Genomic DNA, 19,576 nt, shown 5'->3' on the forward strand with positions numbered 1-19,576 from the left:
TACAAAGGTCAGATAAATGCCTCTGCAGCTCAGGAGTGAGGAGCGGGGTGCAGGTGGGCTGGTCACGTCCAGGCAAGCATATGCATGAGCCGCTGCAGAGTGAATGAGGAGGAAGCTGATCAGCGAGGCCCCTGGGTGCCTTTCCCAGAAAGGCCGAGTTTCTCAGGGAACCCCAGGCTCTGGAGTGGACTAGAGTGGACTTCAGGCATCCCTGCTGAGAGCCAGCAGGCCTGCACTCACCACACTGTCCACGAGCTCCAGGCAGGAGTCTGACCGAACTTTGTAGTATACTAGAGGCCCGGTGAGGGAGGCCACTGGGGAGGGCCACTGGGGAGGGAGTCCCTCAGTCCGGCCTGCACCCTCTCACAGTCTGGGACCCCTTGGGGGACATCCATCTTGCAGTCCATGATCCTTCGCTTCTTACTGCTTGGCTCGCTGCTCCTTAGCGCTCTGCAGAGGCAGGAGAGGCTCCCACCACCACCACTGTGCTTGCCGGCCATGAGCTCAGCTTCTGGCTGAGCAGTGCTCTCCCTGTGGGAGTGCACTGACCATGAGGGTCAGCTCCTGCATTGAGCATCTGCCCTCTGGTGGTCAGTGAGCATCATAGTGACTGGTTGTTCTGGTCATTCCACCATAATAGTCGCTTAGGCGTTTATTATATAGATTCCACATGGAACTAGCTAGAAACTCAAGGTTTTGGGCTGAATTTATGTGTAATAAAATTTTTACCTTTTTTGGTTATAGAATAATGTATTCTCACTGACAAGATGATAGAATACAGAGGTATTCAAGGAAAAAATAAAAAAATAATACTCATCTTTTTAATGAGGAAGTAGAACAACAAGGAAACTTATAAGAGATGGATCAACATGCTCATGAAAAGAAACTGATATTATTTTTAAAGAGATGCCGAGATAAACAAAGTTCTGTTTAGCTCTATATAGATCATCTCCCCTCTTTTTGGTCTCATGTCAGCCATAACCAGCAAGGGGTCTGCTGTCAGCCCCCCAGACTAGATCCAAAATGCAAGCCAAGTAATTTTCCTGGAGAGCCTCATTATGAAACCTGTTTCCCCTCCCCCTCCCCCAGGTATTCCCAGATCTTCCAGCAGCCTTTACGCATGGCAGGGACGCGTGTCTGCCCGTCTGAGGAAGCAATGGGCGTGAGGGTGCATGGCTCTGAGCGTGCACACTGTGAACAGTCCTCTGTGGCAAGGGATATTTTTCAAATCATTCTAACCTCACATTTCTCCTGGGTACACAGCAAGGATAATGGGGTTGAGTCTGGCTTCACAGCATTCAAAATAGAAGGTCCCAGGATAAGTCACCTAACCATTGGGCCTGGGGACACAGGAACTGGAAACAAACATTCTCTGCAGTGCTGAGTTTTGAGATCTGCCCGTTTTGCCAGCCAAGGGTTCGTGCGGCTCACCGGTGCCAGTGCGGTGCCAGCTTACGAGAAGCCAGCCCTCCAGGGGGGGAGGCTCAGACCTCAGTAACTGCACATGGGGAACAGCTGGAGGGTGGCCCACAGGCCAGGGAAGGCGGCCCAGGGAGGACGGGGCAGCAGTCCAGAGACAGACTCACCCTTCCTTACGAGCCACCAACTAAGCCAAGGTGGTGGGCGGCCGGGTGGGTTCCTTAATGTTCTGGGCGATCTCACCGACACCTCCTCCGCCCGCCAAGTACACACGCCCGGGAAACGTGGGCGCCGGCATGAGAAAGGACGGGGCCGGCCCGCGTGTGCTCTTTCAAGTGTTTCCAAGTTTTTCACCCACAGCCACTGTGCCCCGCCCAGTAGGTAATTCCACGGAGCCGTCTTGCATTCCCCTGGTTCCCGACTGAGGGCGCACCCTTCATCGCTGCAGAGAGGGCTTTGCCCACCGCACTGGCCGACGGCGCACGGCCAGGCGCTCGCTGGAGCCAGGAGTCTGACGGCCTGGGAGGCTCCCAGTCCAGCCACAGGGCCGTCCTGCAGGCTTGTCCACAAGCCGAGGCGCACGGAGCCCGGCTGGGGTGTTTTACTTGAGCTTATTCATAGCTGAATTATGCTAAGGGCTGCTGCCAGGATGAAACGAGGCAGAGGAGCAGGAGCTTATGGCCAATATTACACTCCAGGGATTGTCCTGAACACCTTCCTCTCCTTTACCTCAGACATGCACTGATGGTCAGTTCTTCTAATCTCCCCCCCGCCCGCTCCCCCTGGATTCCCACTGCCACTCCCCGTGATGACACCAACAGCCCTCAGGCCGGCCTCCTTCACGTCGCCATCTGCCCCCCAAGAACCCCCTGACATCACCAGAGCACTCCTTCCCCAGCCCTGTGCACAACATTCCTCTCCAACTGAAAAACTACCATCGTTGGCTCTGTTGTCACAGGACAAAGCCCAGTCCCTCACCTGGACCACATGCCTTCCACGGCTGGCCTCATCCCGCCAGCGCCGCACTGGGCGTTCCCCCTGCCAGCTGCACCCTGCTGCCCCGAACTGCCTCTCTCCTCGACATATCCTTCCTCTACTTCTGATGTTCTCCTCAGAACCCCCCAAAAACTCATCTTTCAAAGTCCAACTCCGATGTCCTCCTCTGGGAAGCCGTCTAAAGCCACATTCCCCGAAGCCCAGCGCCTTCTGTGAGGACGTCACTCCCGTGAGTGGACTGGCCATCCTCCCCTGGCCGCTGTGCAGGCTCCCTAGGACAGGGAGCTCTCCTTGGCCCCGGCACCCCCAGTGACGCGAGCGGAGCCTCGTGGGCATCCTGCCATCTGTCGGCCCCGCACCTGCTGGGTCCTCAGGGCGTCCAGCTCTCGCTCCAGCCAGGTCCGAAGTCTCCGCTCCATCTGCTCCCGCTTCTCACACGCAGACTGCAGCTGGGTCAGCGCCTGCTGCAGCTTCTCCACCTTCTCCACGTAGGCTTGCTTCTCTCGTAGCTGAGCGGAGGGAGAAAAGGAACCCAGAATCGGACTGGCGGTTCTCAGCACTGGGGTGGAGGGAGACCAGACTTCAACTATCAGTGCATGTGCCCCCCTACTCCTCCCACTGCCGTGAGCTGGCACAGAAAAGGGTTAGACACGGCCACCAGTTGTACCTCACACGGCCGGGATGCTTGGAATCGAAGACCCTGCTGGGGCACCTGCCTTCAGTTATTGGTACAGATCTAAGCGCAATCCTTGGTTACTGCTTAGTAATTATAGCATTTGCTGGCATTGGAAATGGGGTTAAGAGTTTTTAATGTTATGAGGAAATGCTTACTCTACAATGTTAACTGGAAAATCCAGAATAAAAAATTATATACAACAGTATCACAACTCTGTCTATCTATCTATGAAGAAAACAAGACAGAAAGGAAATGCTTAAAAGCACTAACCAGCCCGGTCAGTTTGGCTCACTGGTTAGAGCATCGGCCCGTGGACCGATTTCTGGTCAAGGGCTTGTAACTCAGTTTCGGGTTTGATCCCCGACCCCAGTTGGGGGGAGTGCAGGAAGCAATAAAATCGATGTCTCTCTCACATTGACATTCTCTCTCTCTTGCTCTCTCTCTCCCCTTCTCAATGGAAAAAATATCCTCAGGTGAGGATTAGAAATTAATAAAAAAATAAAAATAAAAGCACTAACTATGTTTATCTGTATGGCTGAATAGACATTTCTCATCTTCTTTATTCTCCTCTGTATTTTTCAAGTTTTCCATAATTATAAATTACCATTATAATAGAGAATTGTGTGTGTGTTTATATGCACGTGTGCCCATGTGTATGTCTGAATAAAGATTAAAATTTCTCATTCTAGGTCATTGTGGAGTAACTTTCTCCTAAAGGTTTGAGCCTTTACAGAGTAGCTGACAGCCCTGAAGAGGCCAGAAGGTCATGAACACCCAACACAACCACTGAGGAGATGGAAATTAAGGTCAAAATGACCGTTGGAAACGTCACGTCCAGTATGGACTGAGAATCCCGATGAACAATTTCAAGTTCTTACCCTTAGACTTCGTTTTCTTCCAGCGACAAGTTTGGGCCGTGACCATGAATCCTAGGCACGTTTCTAACTTTCTGGGAAGTGGCTGGTGTCAAAAATCAGGCCAAGGCACTTACTTATCTGGTCCTGAGTGGGGAGACCAGATGCCATTTCCTGTCATTCTGCGTCTGGGCGTGCAAATGCCTTGCAGGTGACTCAGATCCTGGGTTTAACCCATGGCTGCACTGGCAAGGGGGAACATGCTGGGATATAAGAGCTGTTGTGAGGGTGTTCTGACTTAGCAGGCTGCACTGCCCTGAGCTAAGCCTGTGTCCTAGCCAGAGCCACTGGAATAAAAAGGAGGTGCTTCCGATCTTTCAAGGGTAGTGGCAAGAACAGCAACTTTATTATTATTTTTAAAATTATATTTTTATTGATTTCAGAGAGGAAGGGAGAGTAGAGATAGAAACATCAACGATGAGAGGATTATTGATTGGCTGCCTCCTACACACCCGCTTCTGGGGATAGAGCCCGCAACCCAGGCATGTGCCCTTACTGGGAATTGAACCATGACCTCCTGGTTCACAGGTTGATGCTCAACCACTGAGACACACCGGCTTGGAAAAACAGCAACTTTATAGCCTTTTTTTTACACCTGTTCTTGGGATCAATTTTCATATGGCTCTTTAATTCATTGTGCCTTTGACTGCTTGATTTGATAGGCACGTGAGGACCTACTAACTGCAGGTTCTTGTTAAGATGACTTATCCGATTAAATATTTTGTGAGTACCATTCATATACCACTTACCAATTTTCTAAGTGTGTAGGTACTAGAAGAGCTTTGATCCCTGTTGGGCAGAGTGCACACTGTGTGTCCCCAATGCCTGAAACAGCACCTGGCATCCAGCAGGTACTCAATAAACACTTGTTAAGTGAGTGAATTAATATTATCCCTAATCAACTGCAAGATTCTCGAAGACATGGACCTCTCTCATTTACCTTTGTATCAACCTTAAGCCTCGCAAGGAGTATATTATGATGAAGATGGTTGATAGTAACGATAATTATATTCAGCCAACATTTTTAAAGCACCACCATGCCAAGCTTTGTGCTTTATATGTAGTATCTCACTTAATCCTCCCAATAACAGTAAAAGGCACACTCCTTTATTATCTCCGTTTAAGAGATGAGGAAACTGAGGATGAAAGAAGTCACGTGACTGCTCAAAGTCACAGAGCTGATACACCGTCCTGGGTCACGAAGCTTACTCATTGTAGTCTGGCCTGTGAGTCCCAGCTCCTCACCATCCTGGGGAGTGATGGGGAGCACACACAGGAGCCATCTGGATTGAATAAGGCCCTTCAGAAGGAACCTTAATAAGAATAAGGACTGTGTCTGGGAGCCAGACACAGACATTCGGAGAGGCTACCCACAATCGAAGACCTTATATGGATATAATGACAAGAAAAGACCCACAAGAGTGATCAGAAAGAACCTGTCTCCAAGGACTTCACAGCTTTTACTTTCATAGAAATTAAAAAAAAAAGATGAAAAATGTATAACTTTCCTTTGTTCCTCACACGGAGAAGGAGCCTCAATAAGTGATTTCAGTTATAACGATAGTAAGGGTCCTCGCCTCTAAGCAGACCCCCTGTCCTTCAGGGGCTGAGGTCACTTTCTGGGCACATGCTTTCCTACCTGAGGAGTTCCTCCGTGGTGACAAGGAAGATGCAGTGAGGCTGCTGCCTGGGATGGCTCATGCTAGCATTCACACGGTTTCTACACAGGACTTACAGGGTTGAAAAGGCTTCTCATGGACAAGACCCTGGTAGACTAAACAGTCTTCCCCTTCAGCTGCTTTAACCTTGACGTTTGCTGAGACACTGAGTAACCTGGCATCAGGAGATGTTTCTGAAGGAACAGCTTTTTATTTTCAACAGCAGCAGCAGCAACAGTTGAACCAATCACGGCACTGTTTTCTGCATGTCGAGCACCAAGCAAAGCAGTCTGCGTAGACCATCCGGGCCATGCGTCTTCCAGACTGGGGGCTCCTACTGTCCACATGGCTCCTGCCTACCTGGCCAGACCTCATCTCCTTTTCTGACACTGTCTACAGCCTGAATCCCCTCACTCGGACCTCAGAAGGGGACATTCTACCTCCACAGCCAGGAGTAAAGGAAAAGGTCTACCTCACAAAACAATCTAAAGGGTTAATCTCATCAGAAACTACTAATCCACAATGCTTACAGCGGGATCACACTTTCCTGGATCTGGGGGGCGGGGGAGTCATTGCAGGCCGAGCCCACTTCTGAAAACTGGAGACAGGCTTGTTGAAAGCCACCCCGGCTCCACCCCACGGAGGACTTTTGCCTTTCTTAATGCTATCAGGAGTCCAAAGACAGAGTAATTGAACTATTTTTTGAAAAATTGTTAGTCTGTTTTCTGTACAGAACCAGTGGTTTCCAGTCCTCCCACTAATGTCTAGCCCTGAACACATGCCAACCAGCGGGCTGCAGGCTGAGGGTGAGCTTTCTGCTGATGGTATTCATGTGTGCCGTTCATATTCTGCCTGGCTCTGGGTTGGATCAAGTCTGTTTTTATTAATTTTTCTTTGGGAGATCTCCTACATTCCCCCCTTTCCCTCCACCCCAACTCAACTCCTTGGAGTTGGCTCTAGTTGAAGGTGCTTGGTTAGAAAATGGAAATGGAGGCCCTCAGGGTTCTGTCCCCCCACCCCTCCCCCCGCCAATCCTCCCACCCCGTCTCACCTCCTCTTCCAGCTTGATGACCCTGGCCTGCGCATTGCTCAGAGCCTGGTCCAGGATTTCAATGTGTCTCCGGTGGTCCTCGCTTGCAGTCCTCACTGCTGCTAACTCCATTTCTAACTTCTCCTTTTCCTTCAAGAATTCTTTGTCTAGAAGGGAGACAAAAACAAAACTACATCTATCAGAAAAAGTGTTCCCCTCTGGGCTCACTGCCAGTCTACATCTGGCAACGGTTAAAAACAAGAAGCATGGAAAGAGTAGAGGGTCGAGTTACTGCCTCCGCTCCCTCTTAATAGCTGTGGTGTGTGAGGTAAAGGCTTTCTCAAACAGCACTGTTAACTCTAGACATACTCAGTTCCAGAGACAAACCAGGGATCCCACGTTCCCAGTAACTCACTTCTGTACATTTCCTCTAAGGCTGCAAATGAACACTTTACCTACGATTTCATATTATGCTTACAACCTCCCCAGTTTCCATCTTCCAAACCAGGGGTGAAGGGCAGGCGGCACTAACAGCAGCACTAATATTCTCATTCACAGAAAAATAAGCCGGGGTCCAGAAGCCGAAGCTCTTGGTCTGAGGCCAGACAGCAGAAGGGCGCTCCCAGCCGGGCCTCCGTTCTCTGGCTGGATCCTCCTCCCACAGGACCTGGCCCACATGTTCCCCTTCTTCAGTTCAGGAAAGAAAAGGGCATTGCTTTGGGTTTAGGGAAAGGGCTTTCCTCTCCCCGACGGTGTAACGGATGGAGATCGTGTCCGCCCATGCCCAGCACATCCGCCCGCCCTCCTGTAGGCGTCCCACCTCCCGTCTCACTAAGCGGGCAGGGCCGACGGTGTCACGGGATCAGAATCATTTAGTGAAAACATTTTTCCTGTGGCAAAGCAGTACATTTTATTTTTCAAATGAGTTAGAATGGTTAGATATGTTGTTTATAATATGGAAAAGCTTGGTTGGGCTGAATGTATAAGACTAAAGGGTTGGTTGAATACACTACTGTGAGCCCTATCGTGGGACAGGATGCCACCATTAAAATGAGTGAATATTAGAAACATGAGGAAAACAATCCCCGTTATTGTAAAGAAGTGGTTACAAGTCCTATGCACACTATCCCATATTTTTAGAAAGCAGCATGTCAGTAAGCAGCAGCAGCAATGGTTAGGAATTGACTTTATGTGCCCACACTGTTATCTCAGTCCTGTCAACCACACCGAAACACAGGGAACCACCGCCTGCAAGCAACACCAGCATGTGACAGGGGCTTCGTTCCTTCATGATTTCCTGCAATAGTCACACATTAACTTAACAACAGATACCAACAGTGAGGACTAGCCGTATGGGCACTGAAGCAATAGGAAAAATGCTGTGCTTTAGGAGCAGCAAATGTGAGAGCAGGACATGAGGATGAAAAGGACACTTTAAGGCTGGAAATACCCAGGTAACAAACACACAATCTTAGAGCAGGAAGAGATCATAGGGAACATCACCACCCAGTTGTACCCCTTTCGCTTTAAGGGTAAGAAAAGGAAAGCCCAGGAGCGAAGGCACTTGTCCCAGATGCCCCCACGCGCTGGGGTGGGGCCAGGGCCAGAATCCCAGTCCTCTCATGTCCCATGGCCATGAGCTTCCTGCTGGCCTGCACGGCCCCGCATTGTGAGGTACGTCAATGGGGTCAGTGTGCAATGGGGACAGCCTCGGGACTGACGGAAGGAGTGAGCAGCCCTGGAAGATAAGTAATGGCTGTGCTGCTTAGAAACAGTAGCATCCGGTGGAAACAAAATGAGGCCCCAGAGACCCCGCCCAGAACAAAACACTCCTCTTGGGCTCTTTCTGCTCCACTGCGATGTCCAAGCCACCCCTTCCCCTGCTTCAGTGGCATTTGAAATGCTGCTCTGAAACTTCCTTCCCAGTCTGTGGGGAACAGGCTCTGGGCCCCACCATCCACACACTGAGCAGCCCGGGGACCAGGGCACTTCACTCTTCTGTGCACAGCCCCTAACATTGGCGCCCCAGCTCCCTGGGCGTGGACATCCTCTCAATGGGCATGGTGCCCACGGGCACCCAGAAGTTACTCAGCAGGCAGGCCTGGGAATGAACCACGGGATCTCAGAGCTTCTACCTGCTTATCAACATCAGCCTAAGAGTTCTCTCTGCTGGAGGCAGCCAAGGACACATTGATTTTGACCAGAAGCAGTGAAATGGTAGACTGAGCCCAAGACTAGAAGCCACAACCAGGGCTTCTAGCAGTTTGCAAATCGATGATCACAATCATCGCTGTGTCACGACGACAGCTGTTTACATTTCTGAATTAACAGATACCACCCCCCAGCGCGCGCGCGCGCGCGCGCACACACACACGCACGCATACACACACACAATGTACGCACGCACACACACACATGCATGCACGCACGCACACACACGCATGCACGCACACGCACACACACACAAGCACGCTCCAGCACTCGCTCTTCCCTTGATCGGCAGTATCACATTGTGCTCAAGAGTGGACTTCGGCGTCAGGAAGAACTGGATTCACATCCCAGGCTCATCCCTTGGCAGCTCCGAGGTGCAGTATTTGACCTCTCAGAGCCTCAGCTCCCTCATCATCAAATGGGAAGGATAACACTACATGGCAGTGCTGTGCTGACTCTGTGGATGGCGATAATGCATACAAAGTACGAAAGAACCTAAATATCTGACACTTTATCTGCTTGGGTCATTACTGATTCCCTGAGCCTAAAACACTGCCTGGCTCAGTCAATGTTGTTGAATGAATAAATGACTTTCTACCATCATTGCCAACTGTACAATAAATGCAACTCTTTTTTTTTATTGTCTAAAGTTTTACATATGTCTCCTTTCCCCCAATTGACCCCCCCACCCCTGCCATTCCCACCCGGGGCAAGCCCCCACAGCCCCAGTGTCTGTGTCCATTGGTTATGCTAACGTGCATGCATATAAGTCCTTTGGTTGCTCTCTAACCGCCCCCTACCTGTACCATTTGTTTCTAGATCAATCTAGTTCATCAAATTATCTTGATCATTATATCCCACATATGAGTGAGATGATGTGGTATTTGTCTTTCTCTGACTGGCTTATTTCGCTTAGCATAATGCTCTCCAGTTCCACCCATGCTGTTGCAAATGGTATGTGCCCGCAACCAAGGTACATGCCCTTGACTGGGACCCTTCAGTCTGCAGGCCAACACTCTATCCACTGAGTCAAACCGGTTAGGGCAATAAATGGCAATTCTTGCAAGATGTTCGGGATTAGGCCTTTGTTACACAGCTGTACCCTCCACCTGTGCGGCCACCACGCAGCAGGTGGCTGGTGCAGACCTTGGACATCCGGTTCCCTTCTCTGCCCAGGCTGCCGGAACCTCAGTGTACACTACAGGACAAAGATGTGGGTACTGGATGAACTCTGTTAGATCTGGAATGCTTTGTAGCCTCTGGAATTCATGGGTGAAAACACTGTCCGAGTTGGGTGACTTTAGACTTTAGACTGAAGCGTGCCACTTACTATCCCCTGCCCTGGCTCAGAGCTCCTGGTCCACTGACAGGAAGTAGTGCTCTTGATAATAAATTTTTAAAAATATATTTTATTGATTTTTTACAGAGAGGAAGGGAGAGAGATAGAGAGTTAGAAACATTGATGAAAGAGAAACATCGATCAGCTGCCTCCTGCACACCTCCTACTGGGGATGTACCCACAACCAAGGTACATGCCCTTGACCGGAACCGAACCTGGGACCTTTCAGCCCACAGGCTGACGCTCTATCCACTGAGCCAAACCAGTTAGGGCAATAATCAAGTTTTAAAAACAACCATTTGTGACAACAGTGGTAACAATAACTAAACCTGCTCATGTATGTTGAATGACCATGTTCCAAAATGGTGATATACTATTCCCTTTATGTTATTCCTTTAAGTTTACTGTAAGAGGTAGGCACCGTTATTATTCCCATTTCCAGTTGAGGAAAATGACGCTAAGAAAGGATAACTAACGTGTCCACAGAAGTGATGCTCATCAATGGGAGAGCCAGAACTCGCATTCTCATCTAGGCCATGTTACAAGCCTGGCTCTAACCGTCTCCCCTGAGCAAGCGCGCAGAGATAGAGAATGGCAGGACAGAAGCAGGAAGTATAGAGGAGCTCAACTATAACACAGCTCATTATTGCACAGATTTAAGTACGTTACGGGTCATGTCATATTTCTCAAAATACAGCAAGTACACCCACATGTGTATCCACTTGCAAATTATCAATTAATTAAGCATCTACGACGTGGAAACATCACAGAGTCCTCGTTAAAAGCATGGATGCAGAATCAAGCTGCCTGGGTTCCGATCCAGCTCCACTACTTATGGTTTTGTGACTTTGGAAGCAAAAGCACTTCTTTGAGCTTCAGTTTCCTTGCTTTGAAAGTGAGGATCACAACAAGTACCTGCTTCCAAATGAACATAGTAAGTGTCCAGTAGATGTCAACTATCACAATGCCGTGGTTACTGTGGTTGCTTTGAAAAGTCTGATCACTTCTGGGACTGCAGGTGAGCAGGACATAGCGTTCTGTGCTCATTTGGGTGGGAAGCGAGGCAAGGGCATCGGCACGGGGTGCTATGAGAACACAGAGGACATCTAATCCAGGCCAGGGGGAGAAGGGGAGGGGGTGTCAAAGCAGGGAGCCCGTAAGGTGGACTACCTGTGCCTCGTTAACTCCCTGGAGACTTGGGGACTGAGGTACGTCAGAGCCATTGAAAACGCACCTCTTGGGAGATGTCAAGGGAGAGTCCCATGAGTGAAACCACCTCATCGGAAGGTCCTTTCGGTTTATCATTAGCTAAGCCCCTCGGGAGGGATCTCAAGAAAGACCAGCCTCGCACTGAATTTTTGGTTGGGCTCCAGTGTATATATTGAGAATTCCTAGAACAGGCAAGTTGACACAAGGGAACTCTTGCCCGGAATGGTCTGTTTACTCAGTGGATATGAATTACCCAGGGCTGCGTGGAGCGGGGAGTTGGTTAGTCCAATGGCTCCGGGCCCACTGACACAGAGATGCCTGCTCCTACACTGTTTACTCTGGAAACCACGGCGATGGCACAGGCTTTGTAGCCGGGCCGACCAGGTGTGGTTCTGGCACCTTCACTACTGGCTCACCTTGGACACGTGGCTTCATCTCTGTGCCTCCATCTCTTCAGATGGAGCTCATGAGATCGATGTTGCAGGACTGTTGGGAGGATTAAAAGGACTCTCTGCAAAAATACCTACCACTGGGCTTGCCACATAACAGCTAACATGTATTACTGGGGGCTTACTACATCCCAGACACCGTGCCTTGAACTTTACAACTGAACTTCACTTAATCCTCACAACAACTCCATGTGACAGCGGAGGAAACGGAAGTGCAATGGGCTATCACACTTGCACAAGGCCAATGGCAGCTGCTGCTGTGCCTCCCCCATAGGTTAGTCTATCTGCGTGAGGAAGGAGCAGAGTGGACGGAGACTAGAACTGGGCCCTGTAATCAAAGATGCTCCCTTTGTATCTGACCCTCCCCTTTGCCAGTTCTGGGTAAGGCCCACTGTGGACAGCCTGTTGAAGCTGTTTCTGAATTACTATTTGAGCACCAAGCTTAACTGCTGGCCGAGCCACAGGACGGTGGGCCCTGGTAACCTGTTAAGAAATACCATGGGCTGGGCTGGACATGTGTGGGGACCAACAGTGGGGTGTCAAGGCACCATGTGTTGTGCTACTAGTTTTGTGTTTTTTTAAAAAAATATTTTTTATTGATTTTTAGAGAGCAAGAGGGTGAGGAAAGGAGAGGGAAGGAGAAAGAAACATTGATCGGCTGCCTCCTGCACACCCCCAACTGGGGATCAAACCGGCAACCTTTCGGTGCGCAGGACGATGCCCAAACCACTGAGCAACACTGGCCAGGGTGGCACTGCTAGTTTTTAACTCTGTGTTTCCAACTTACAGCTGGAACTCATGAGGAGGGCAAAGCTTTAACCTGCCCTTCTCAAATAGGAATCCATTTCTAGGCCTTTCCTCAAGTAAAGGTTTTTGATGAGTTTCCCCCAAGCTCAATAGAGCTGGAGGGACAGAGGAGTCCAGCTGCTGCCAGCCTGACCGAAGGGTTACTCATCCCAGGAATGCTCGGAAGGTAAAGGACGGGTCTTCCGCTCCCTCTTCTCTTCTTTCAACTGGAACCAAGGTTGGACCTTTGAACTGGCCGGTTCTTCACAGGTTCACATCTGTCCTGGATTGTGTGTGTGTGTATGTGTGTGTGTGTGTGTGTGTGTGTGTGTGTGTGAGTCTGTACACATAAACACTGACTAAGCTAATCCTGTTCAAGCTCTGAATCCCATGTGCTCATACAGCAATGCACGAAGAGCCCACTTGGGCACCTGGTTCTGCAGTCTTTTCTCTGGCATTTCTCAAGGAGGTACTGGTGGCCTTGGATGCGGGAGGAGGGAATGGTGGGCATCAAATTAAGGGAAGAGGAGGCAGGTATGATCCGACAACCTCTAAAATGCCAATGACAGATGAGACTGATGTTAGGAGTATAATCCCTGGGCCTCTCTGAATGAAGAGAGCTTAAAGAACGAAACCAGAGAAGAGGCCATAGATCAGTGGTTCTGAACCTTGGCTGCACATTAGAATCACCTGGGAATCTTTTTAAAATCCTGATTTCTGGGCCCCATCCTCTGGAAATTCTATTTCTTTGTTATGGGGTAGGGAGGGCCACAACATTAGTAACAAAGAAACAGAATTTCCAGAGGATGAGGCCCAGAAATCAGGATTTTAAAAAGATTCCCAGGTGATTCTAATGTGCAGCCAAGGTTGAGAACCACCACCATAGATGAAGGAGAGGCTGGGTATGGAGGCTGAGGTTGCAGGTGGCTAACAGGGCCCAGGCCGTCTGTTTGCCAACGCCCCTATCAGCACTGGAGGTTCACCAGGAGAGGGCCTGCCAGAGGCAAGTCCTTCCTAATCTGGAGATCTCTATGGATCAGACAATGTTCACATGTCTGCTCAGAAAACACTCTGTTTTGAAGAGCTATCGACCGCAGCCCTGTATACAAAGTTCTGGGAAGTAGCCATGCCTGCAGTGCTAAGCCCTTCTCATCTGCCCCTGCCCACCACTCCCATTCGACAGGGTCAAACCTGAAGGGCCACGTGACCCAAGCTGGGCCAATCAGAGTCTCTTGTCTGGAGATGTGCCAGTAGGAGCCTGGGAGAGGTGGTGATGCAGACAGGCCACCTGACTCTTGGGCTAGCAGCCACATCCAGCATGTGCGTTAGAGAACAGAGAAAGCCGTGCTGTAGAAAATGAAGAATCAAGCAGATGGATGGAGAAAAGTCGGTGAGAGCCCATGGTTACAGGGAGAGAGGGTTACAAACAGAGAGACACACACAGACTCTTAAGTACAAACTACACCTGATTCTCAGACATGCCAGTCCTGGCCCCTAGCCTTGTGAGGCCTACCTGCCAGTCCTGCCTGGGGCTCCCTCACACACCCGTGCACTTCAAAAACAGTCCTTGCTCTGGGCTTAAGCTAGCTCAAGTGGGTTTTTCCTTTTGTAATAAAAAGATCACTAGAACCCTCTCCTTTTTTCTTTACACCTCTACTCCCTTCTCCACCAAGTGGACTTGGTATTTGGTAAAGCCTTAGACCAGCGGTTCTCAACCTGTGGGTCGCGACCCCTTTGGCGGTCGAACGACCCTTTCACAGGGGTCGCCTAAGACCATCCTGCATATCAGATATTTACATTACGATTCATAACAGTAGCAACATTACAGTTATGAAGTAGCAACGAAAATAATTTTATGATTGGGTCACAACATGAGGAACTGTATTTAAAGGGCCAGAAGGTTGAGAACCACTGCCTTAGATGATGCTGACTAACACTAATGCATTAATTCAGGTAACGAGAAACCTCTCCACAATGCTGATGCATGGGTTCTCTCTCATGAGAAGATGTCAGAACACTTATTTGCCATAGTATCTCTCCCTAAAATCTCTCCTCCAGCTACTTCCTCAAGGATCCTTCGGCTCAGAGCTCCCTGACACCGTATCTTGTAATACGGAACAGATGCTGGCAAGGAGTCCACTCCACGGGGCAGCTACCATCTACTTGAAGAGCCAGATCCATGTGGACGATGTTGTGGACACCAAAAGGAATTTCTTTTCTCTGAGGTTGTGGGAGTGGGAAGTCAATGGGAAAGAATTTCATTTACTTCGCTACTTGCAAAACTATTTCGGCTCATCCTGCCTCAAAGACAGTCCACCCTCAAGAGCTCATTCTTCACATCTGCTCTCACTCCCTCACCCCAGTTTGAGAGTCAAACTGATGAACCCAGAAGGAGACTCCCCTCAAAATAAACCGAACAGAGCACTGTTCACATCATTTAAGAGTTATCTGTTCACATGAGGCTTATGGGATGCAAAACCATGTGAAAGGGGACACAATTCATCAACTCAGCAATGAAAAAGCAATATAATACAAAGCTAACCCACGAGCCCCCGGCTTGGCTTTTTGATGTCTTTTACAATGTTGCTGATAAAGTTTCTCAGGTAAGGAACCTTGCTGTTTCTGGGAAGGGTCTTTAGCTCTGCACAGCCCCTGTAGGCCACCGCAGGTTGCTGTGGTTCTGCCAGGCAACTGGAGACATAGGTTATGAACCAGCGGCTAAGTCTATTAACAAACACAGGAACACTCCAGTGAGGGCTTGTCTTAGATGGCTGGGAGAGAGAACTGTTTTTAAATGAGTTTTGTAATAAGGAATATTAAAAACAGGAGCGCAAACCAAACTGTCCTGCAGAGCCCTGGGAGAGAGAGAAGGAAGGGAGGGGGAGAAGCGATGTCGGGGACCAGCAGGAATGAGATAGAACTAAAAAAAAACCGCACCCCTGTCTGATCCAAAATGATCTTCAGCTTTTATGCATTTTACATTTGGGGCTTCCAAGAAAGCTTTCTTTTAAACAAGTGTTCCGAATTTCAGAGCCTCTGGATCAGACATTACAAGAAGGAACAAAGGTTTGTGGAAATGGCTACTGTAAAAATGCAGGGAAGAAATCTTCTGGCGATGAATCCATATGAGAAAGTGAGACAAAGCCTGACGTGTGAAGGTTTATTCAAACTTTGTTGCCCCAATTTAAGAGGAAAATAGCAATTTCCCCTTTTACATAGTACTGTGGCAGCAAAATCACTCCAAAAGACGGATCCGTTTTCAAGGCCTGCCTTAAAGGCCACACACTCATGCAGCTTTCCCAATCCCTTCAATGGCAGGTCTTCCTTGGACAGGAGGCCCCGCACATGCACTTCAGGTGGGAGCAGTGCTTCTCTAACGAGTGCTGGCCACCGGCTGCCTGTATCCCAGGCACAGAGGCGAGTGAGCCTGTCCCATCCTCCCTCACCGGCGCACTTCAGCGCGTGTCTACACCCGTCTAGCTCTGCAGGATTTGATGAATCTAAGATAGCGGAAGCGCCTCCTGTATGAAGAGATGCAACAAGTGTAGGCAACAGTTTGTCGAATAAGAGGATGCTGTTGTACAGGACCATATTCTAACTCAGTCTTTAAACTAAAATTTTAAAAATGACTGTTTTCAGACACTTATCATTGGAAAGTAATAAGCCCAACCACCAACACTTCTATTGACCTAACGGAGGAGAACATTTTGGTCTTCACACAGTATTTTTGTTAACGTTATAAAATTTACCTATTGCTCTTTAGTATCTAGGCCCAAAAGTGAGTGTGTAGCACTGAAAGAAATATATCACAGGTAAGATTTGGTAAAATATTTACTGGTATCTGAATATCAGTAGAAGTTGTCTTGAATGTAGTAATTTTCTCTGACCCATATCCTATTTCCTATTGCATCTTATTTCTAAAAACTGTACTTACACATTGAGGTGAAACTGAGTTTTTTTTTTTAACTTCATCGTTTTTTTACACATGTAGCTTGCAAACTTGCTTGACTGAATATACACCCATCCATCCAGCTCAGCTTCCACATGTACTGCTCAACCTTCCACTTCATTTTCTTTTTTACCTAAAATAAAAATGTCCGGCGGCTTCCATATCACTGCTGACAGCTTAATAACAAATTGGGCGACGAGTTAATAATGCCACATAAAAACAGGATGCACAGGGCAGATGGTTTTGACTAGACACCTATTCGGGAATCACTCAGAAAACAAACCTGAAGACTTAAGCTTTCCATCACCACCACAGAACAGGTCCTTTTTTGGCCTTCTCTTTCCTTAATATAAAAAGATATACAACAGACACTTCTATTTCCAGGGATGACAAAGTAAGACCCTACCAGACGGTTTGGCTCCCCACGCAGGAAACAACCGTAAAACTTGGACATAGAACAAAGAGCAATGATCTGAAGCAGTGAAGAGTGAACTTGTGCAGACAGATGGTGGGAGTGCAGCTCACGTGGAGAGGAAAGGAACTCCACAGGCGCGGCAGGTGCTATGCCTGGACTGTGGCGGTGGCTGCATTTCACCACAGTGTACCCTTAGAATGTGCACATTTATTTTATTGTATATAAGCACTTATTTTGTTGTATGTAAGCAAATCTAAATAAATACCTAGATATTTATAGGTATGTATTATTAATTATATTCCTAGGTTTGTTTTAAATAAGGTGTTGGGGCATTATTAGAATACGCACATATAGAACTAAGTTTTTCAAACGGGCCCTTTGAATGGCTTAACCCCCAAACTTGACCCGAAGATCGAAGTTCATGCTGGGGAAATGGTTATATGTGGATAAAAAAAGCAGTTCATTTTGGGTTGATCAGGGAGAAAGCAATGTGTTGCCTGCAATTATATTTTCTCCCTTTCGTTAACTTCTGTAACCCCTCCCAGGATCATTTTTGTAACTTGCTCTGTTTTTCCCCCTCTTTTTTCTACCAAACCAGTCTTTTGTAAGCAAAAAAGAAAATCAGTAACAGACGCAAGCTTATGTTTAATGGTCTAAGACCAAATTTCCTGGACTTAAAACAAACACTTTGTCCCTCAAAGTTTCGCATTCCATTAAGATATAGCTGCCTGCCCTCACTACAATTCAGGAGCCCAAAATAGTTTTAAAAACAAACTGACAGGACTTACATCACAGAGTCACTCATTGCATACTGCTTATTTTTATAATTCAGAGAACAAAAGCTTTCATTTCATAGACATTTTGAGAAAAGTGTTTGTAAAGACTCTAAACTCTATTCTGGTCTCAACAATTTTGTTTTTGTATCTGAAGAGATACACTAGATTATCAAACAAGGCCTTTTACTATAATCAGCTCTGGTTCAAAGACAAATGTAGAAACCAGAAGGACAAACTGTGAATTCCAGTAGTTAGAACTCACCTGAGGAGAAATGGGTACCTTACTACTAAGTCACAGTACTGGGCTAAATAATTTGAATCCAAAGAAGACTTTTAGTACAAAAATTATTTAACATTCACTCACTGCCCTGATACTTCTAGGGGTAAAAATGTGAAAATTTTCATCACCCCCAGAGCCAACTAAGGACAAACTATTCAATCATTCTTGGTTGCAGTTTTATTCCTGGTTGCAGTATCTTCATCAGTGAAACATGAAGGCCACGCTCAATGAGTTCTAAAACTACTGAAGTTCACAATTGCCACCTCTCACATTAGCACATCTCTGCACCACCCCGGCACACAAGCGGTGGCTCCCCCGCAACAGCTCAGTATAACTTTGGGCTCCAGTCTTAGAATGGCCTGAGTTCAAAACCCGTCTGCTCTACTCACCAGCTTGATGACCCGGGACAAGTTACTCAACTTTCTTGTGCCTCAGCACCCTCACCTGTGAAATACCTGATAGAGACAATAGCTGAGTGCTCAGCTCACAGAAAGTGCTCAATGAGTGCTGGCAGCTGTTACTGTTGTAAGATGACCAGAGCAGGCCACCCTGAACGAGGACCTAAAGGGGAGCAAACAGGAGCCACCCTGCAACTCCACCCGAGGATAAACTTTTAACCATCAAACCAACAGCCTCTGGAGAATCTGTCATTCCCAGTACAATTAAATGGCCTCTTAATGAGCTCAAGTTCAGAGGACACATGCACTGTAGAGGCCAGACTTGTGACCTTTAAGGTGCTCCCCAACCTTGGTATTTAAGATCGCAGACCTCATCTCACAGTAGGTTGCTTATGGTAAGACATATGGCACTGCTGAGAGGCACCCCTAAAGACCTCACTATCCAGCAGTTAACTACAGACCTCAGGGCTAGTCCTGCCCAGCCCTATCTTTCATCATTAGCCAATTTTGGATCCCAACTGGGTAACTAAGGATTGTGACTACATTTGCATGTGTCTGTTTATCTAAAATGAAAATGGTATGCTCACCTGATTAGGGCTTCAGGAAAAGATGACAGTGAGCCCAGCTGGTGTGGCTCAATGGTTGAGCATCAACCTATAAACCAGGAGGTCATGGTTCAATTCCCAGTTGTGGGTTCGATCCCCAGTAGGGGGGGTGCAGGAGGCAGCAGATCAGTGATTCTCTCTTATCATTGATTTTTCTCTCTCTCCCTTCCTCTCTGAAATATATACCTTATTTAGTAAAGAGGTGATATGCAAATTGACCATCACAACCCTCACAAGATGGCTGCCTATGACCAGGCTGGCAGGGGGTTTAGTGAGGGACGACCAAATGACTGAACAGCAGACTGCATGGGGTGACCAGACCAGCAGGGGGGTTAGTGAGGAACAACCACACGACTGAACGGCAGGCTGCATGGGATGACCAGGCCAACAGGGGGGTAGTTGGGGGTGTTTAGGTTGGCGGGGGGCGGGGGGGCAGTTGGGGGCAACCAGACCGGCAGGGGGTGCA

At 48.2% G+C, this 19,576-nt stretch overlaps 1 protein-coding gene across 2 annotated transcripts in view; it reads right to left on the reverse strand.

Moving 5' to 3' along the window:
- Window positions 1-19,576, reverse strand: part of AMOTL1 (angiomotin like 1) — a 148,486-nt gene that overhangs the window by 15,960 nt on the left and 112,950 nt on the right. For both annotated transcript variants that reach the window (XM_070425840.1, XM_070425841.1), the window contains 2 exons: window positions 6,715-6,860; window positions 2,775-2,924 (listed from right to left, as the gene is read on the reverse strand). In XM_070425840.1, the coding sequence (XP_070281941.1) occupies window positions 2,775-2,924; window positions 6,715-6,860 (296 nt within the window). The remainder of the gene's footprint in view (window positions 1-2,774; window positions 2,925-6,714; window positions 6,861-19,576) is intronic.

The sequence above is a fragment of the Myotis yumanensis genome, unplaced genomic scaffold (assembly GCF_028538775.1).
Source record: "Myotis yumanensis isolate MYYU_CA2020_CCGP unplaced genomic scaffold, mMyoYum1.0.hap1 SCAF_10, whole genome shotgun sequence".
In the NCBI taxonomy this organism is placed as follows: Eukaryota; Metazoa; Chordata; class Mammalia; order Chiroptera; family Vespertilionidae; genus Myotis; species Myotis yumanensis.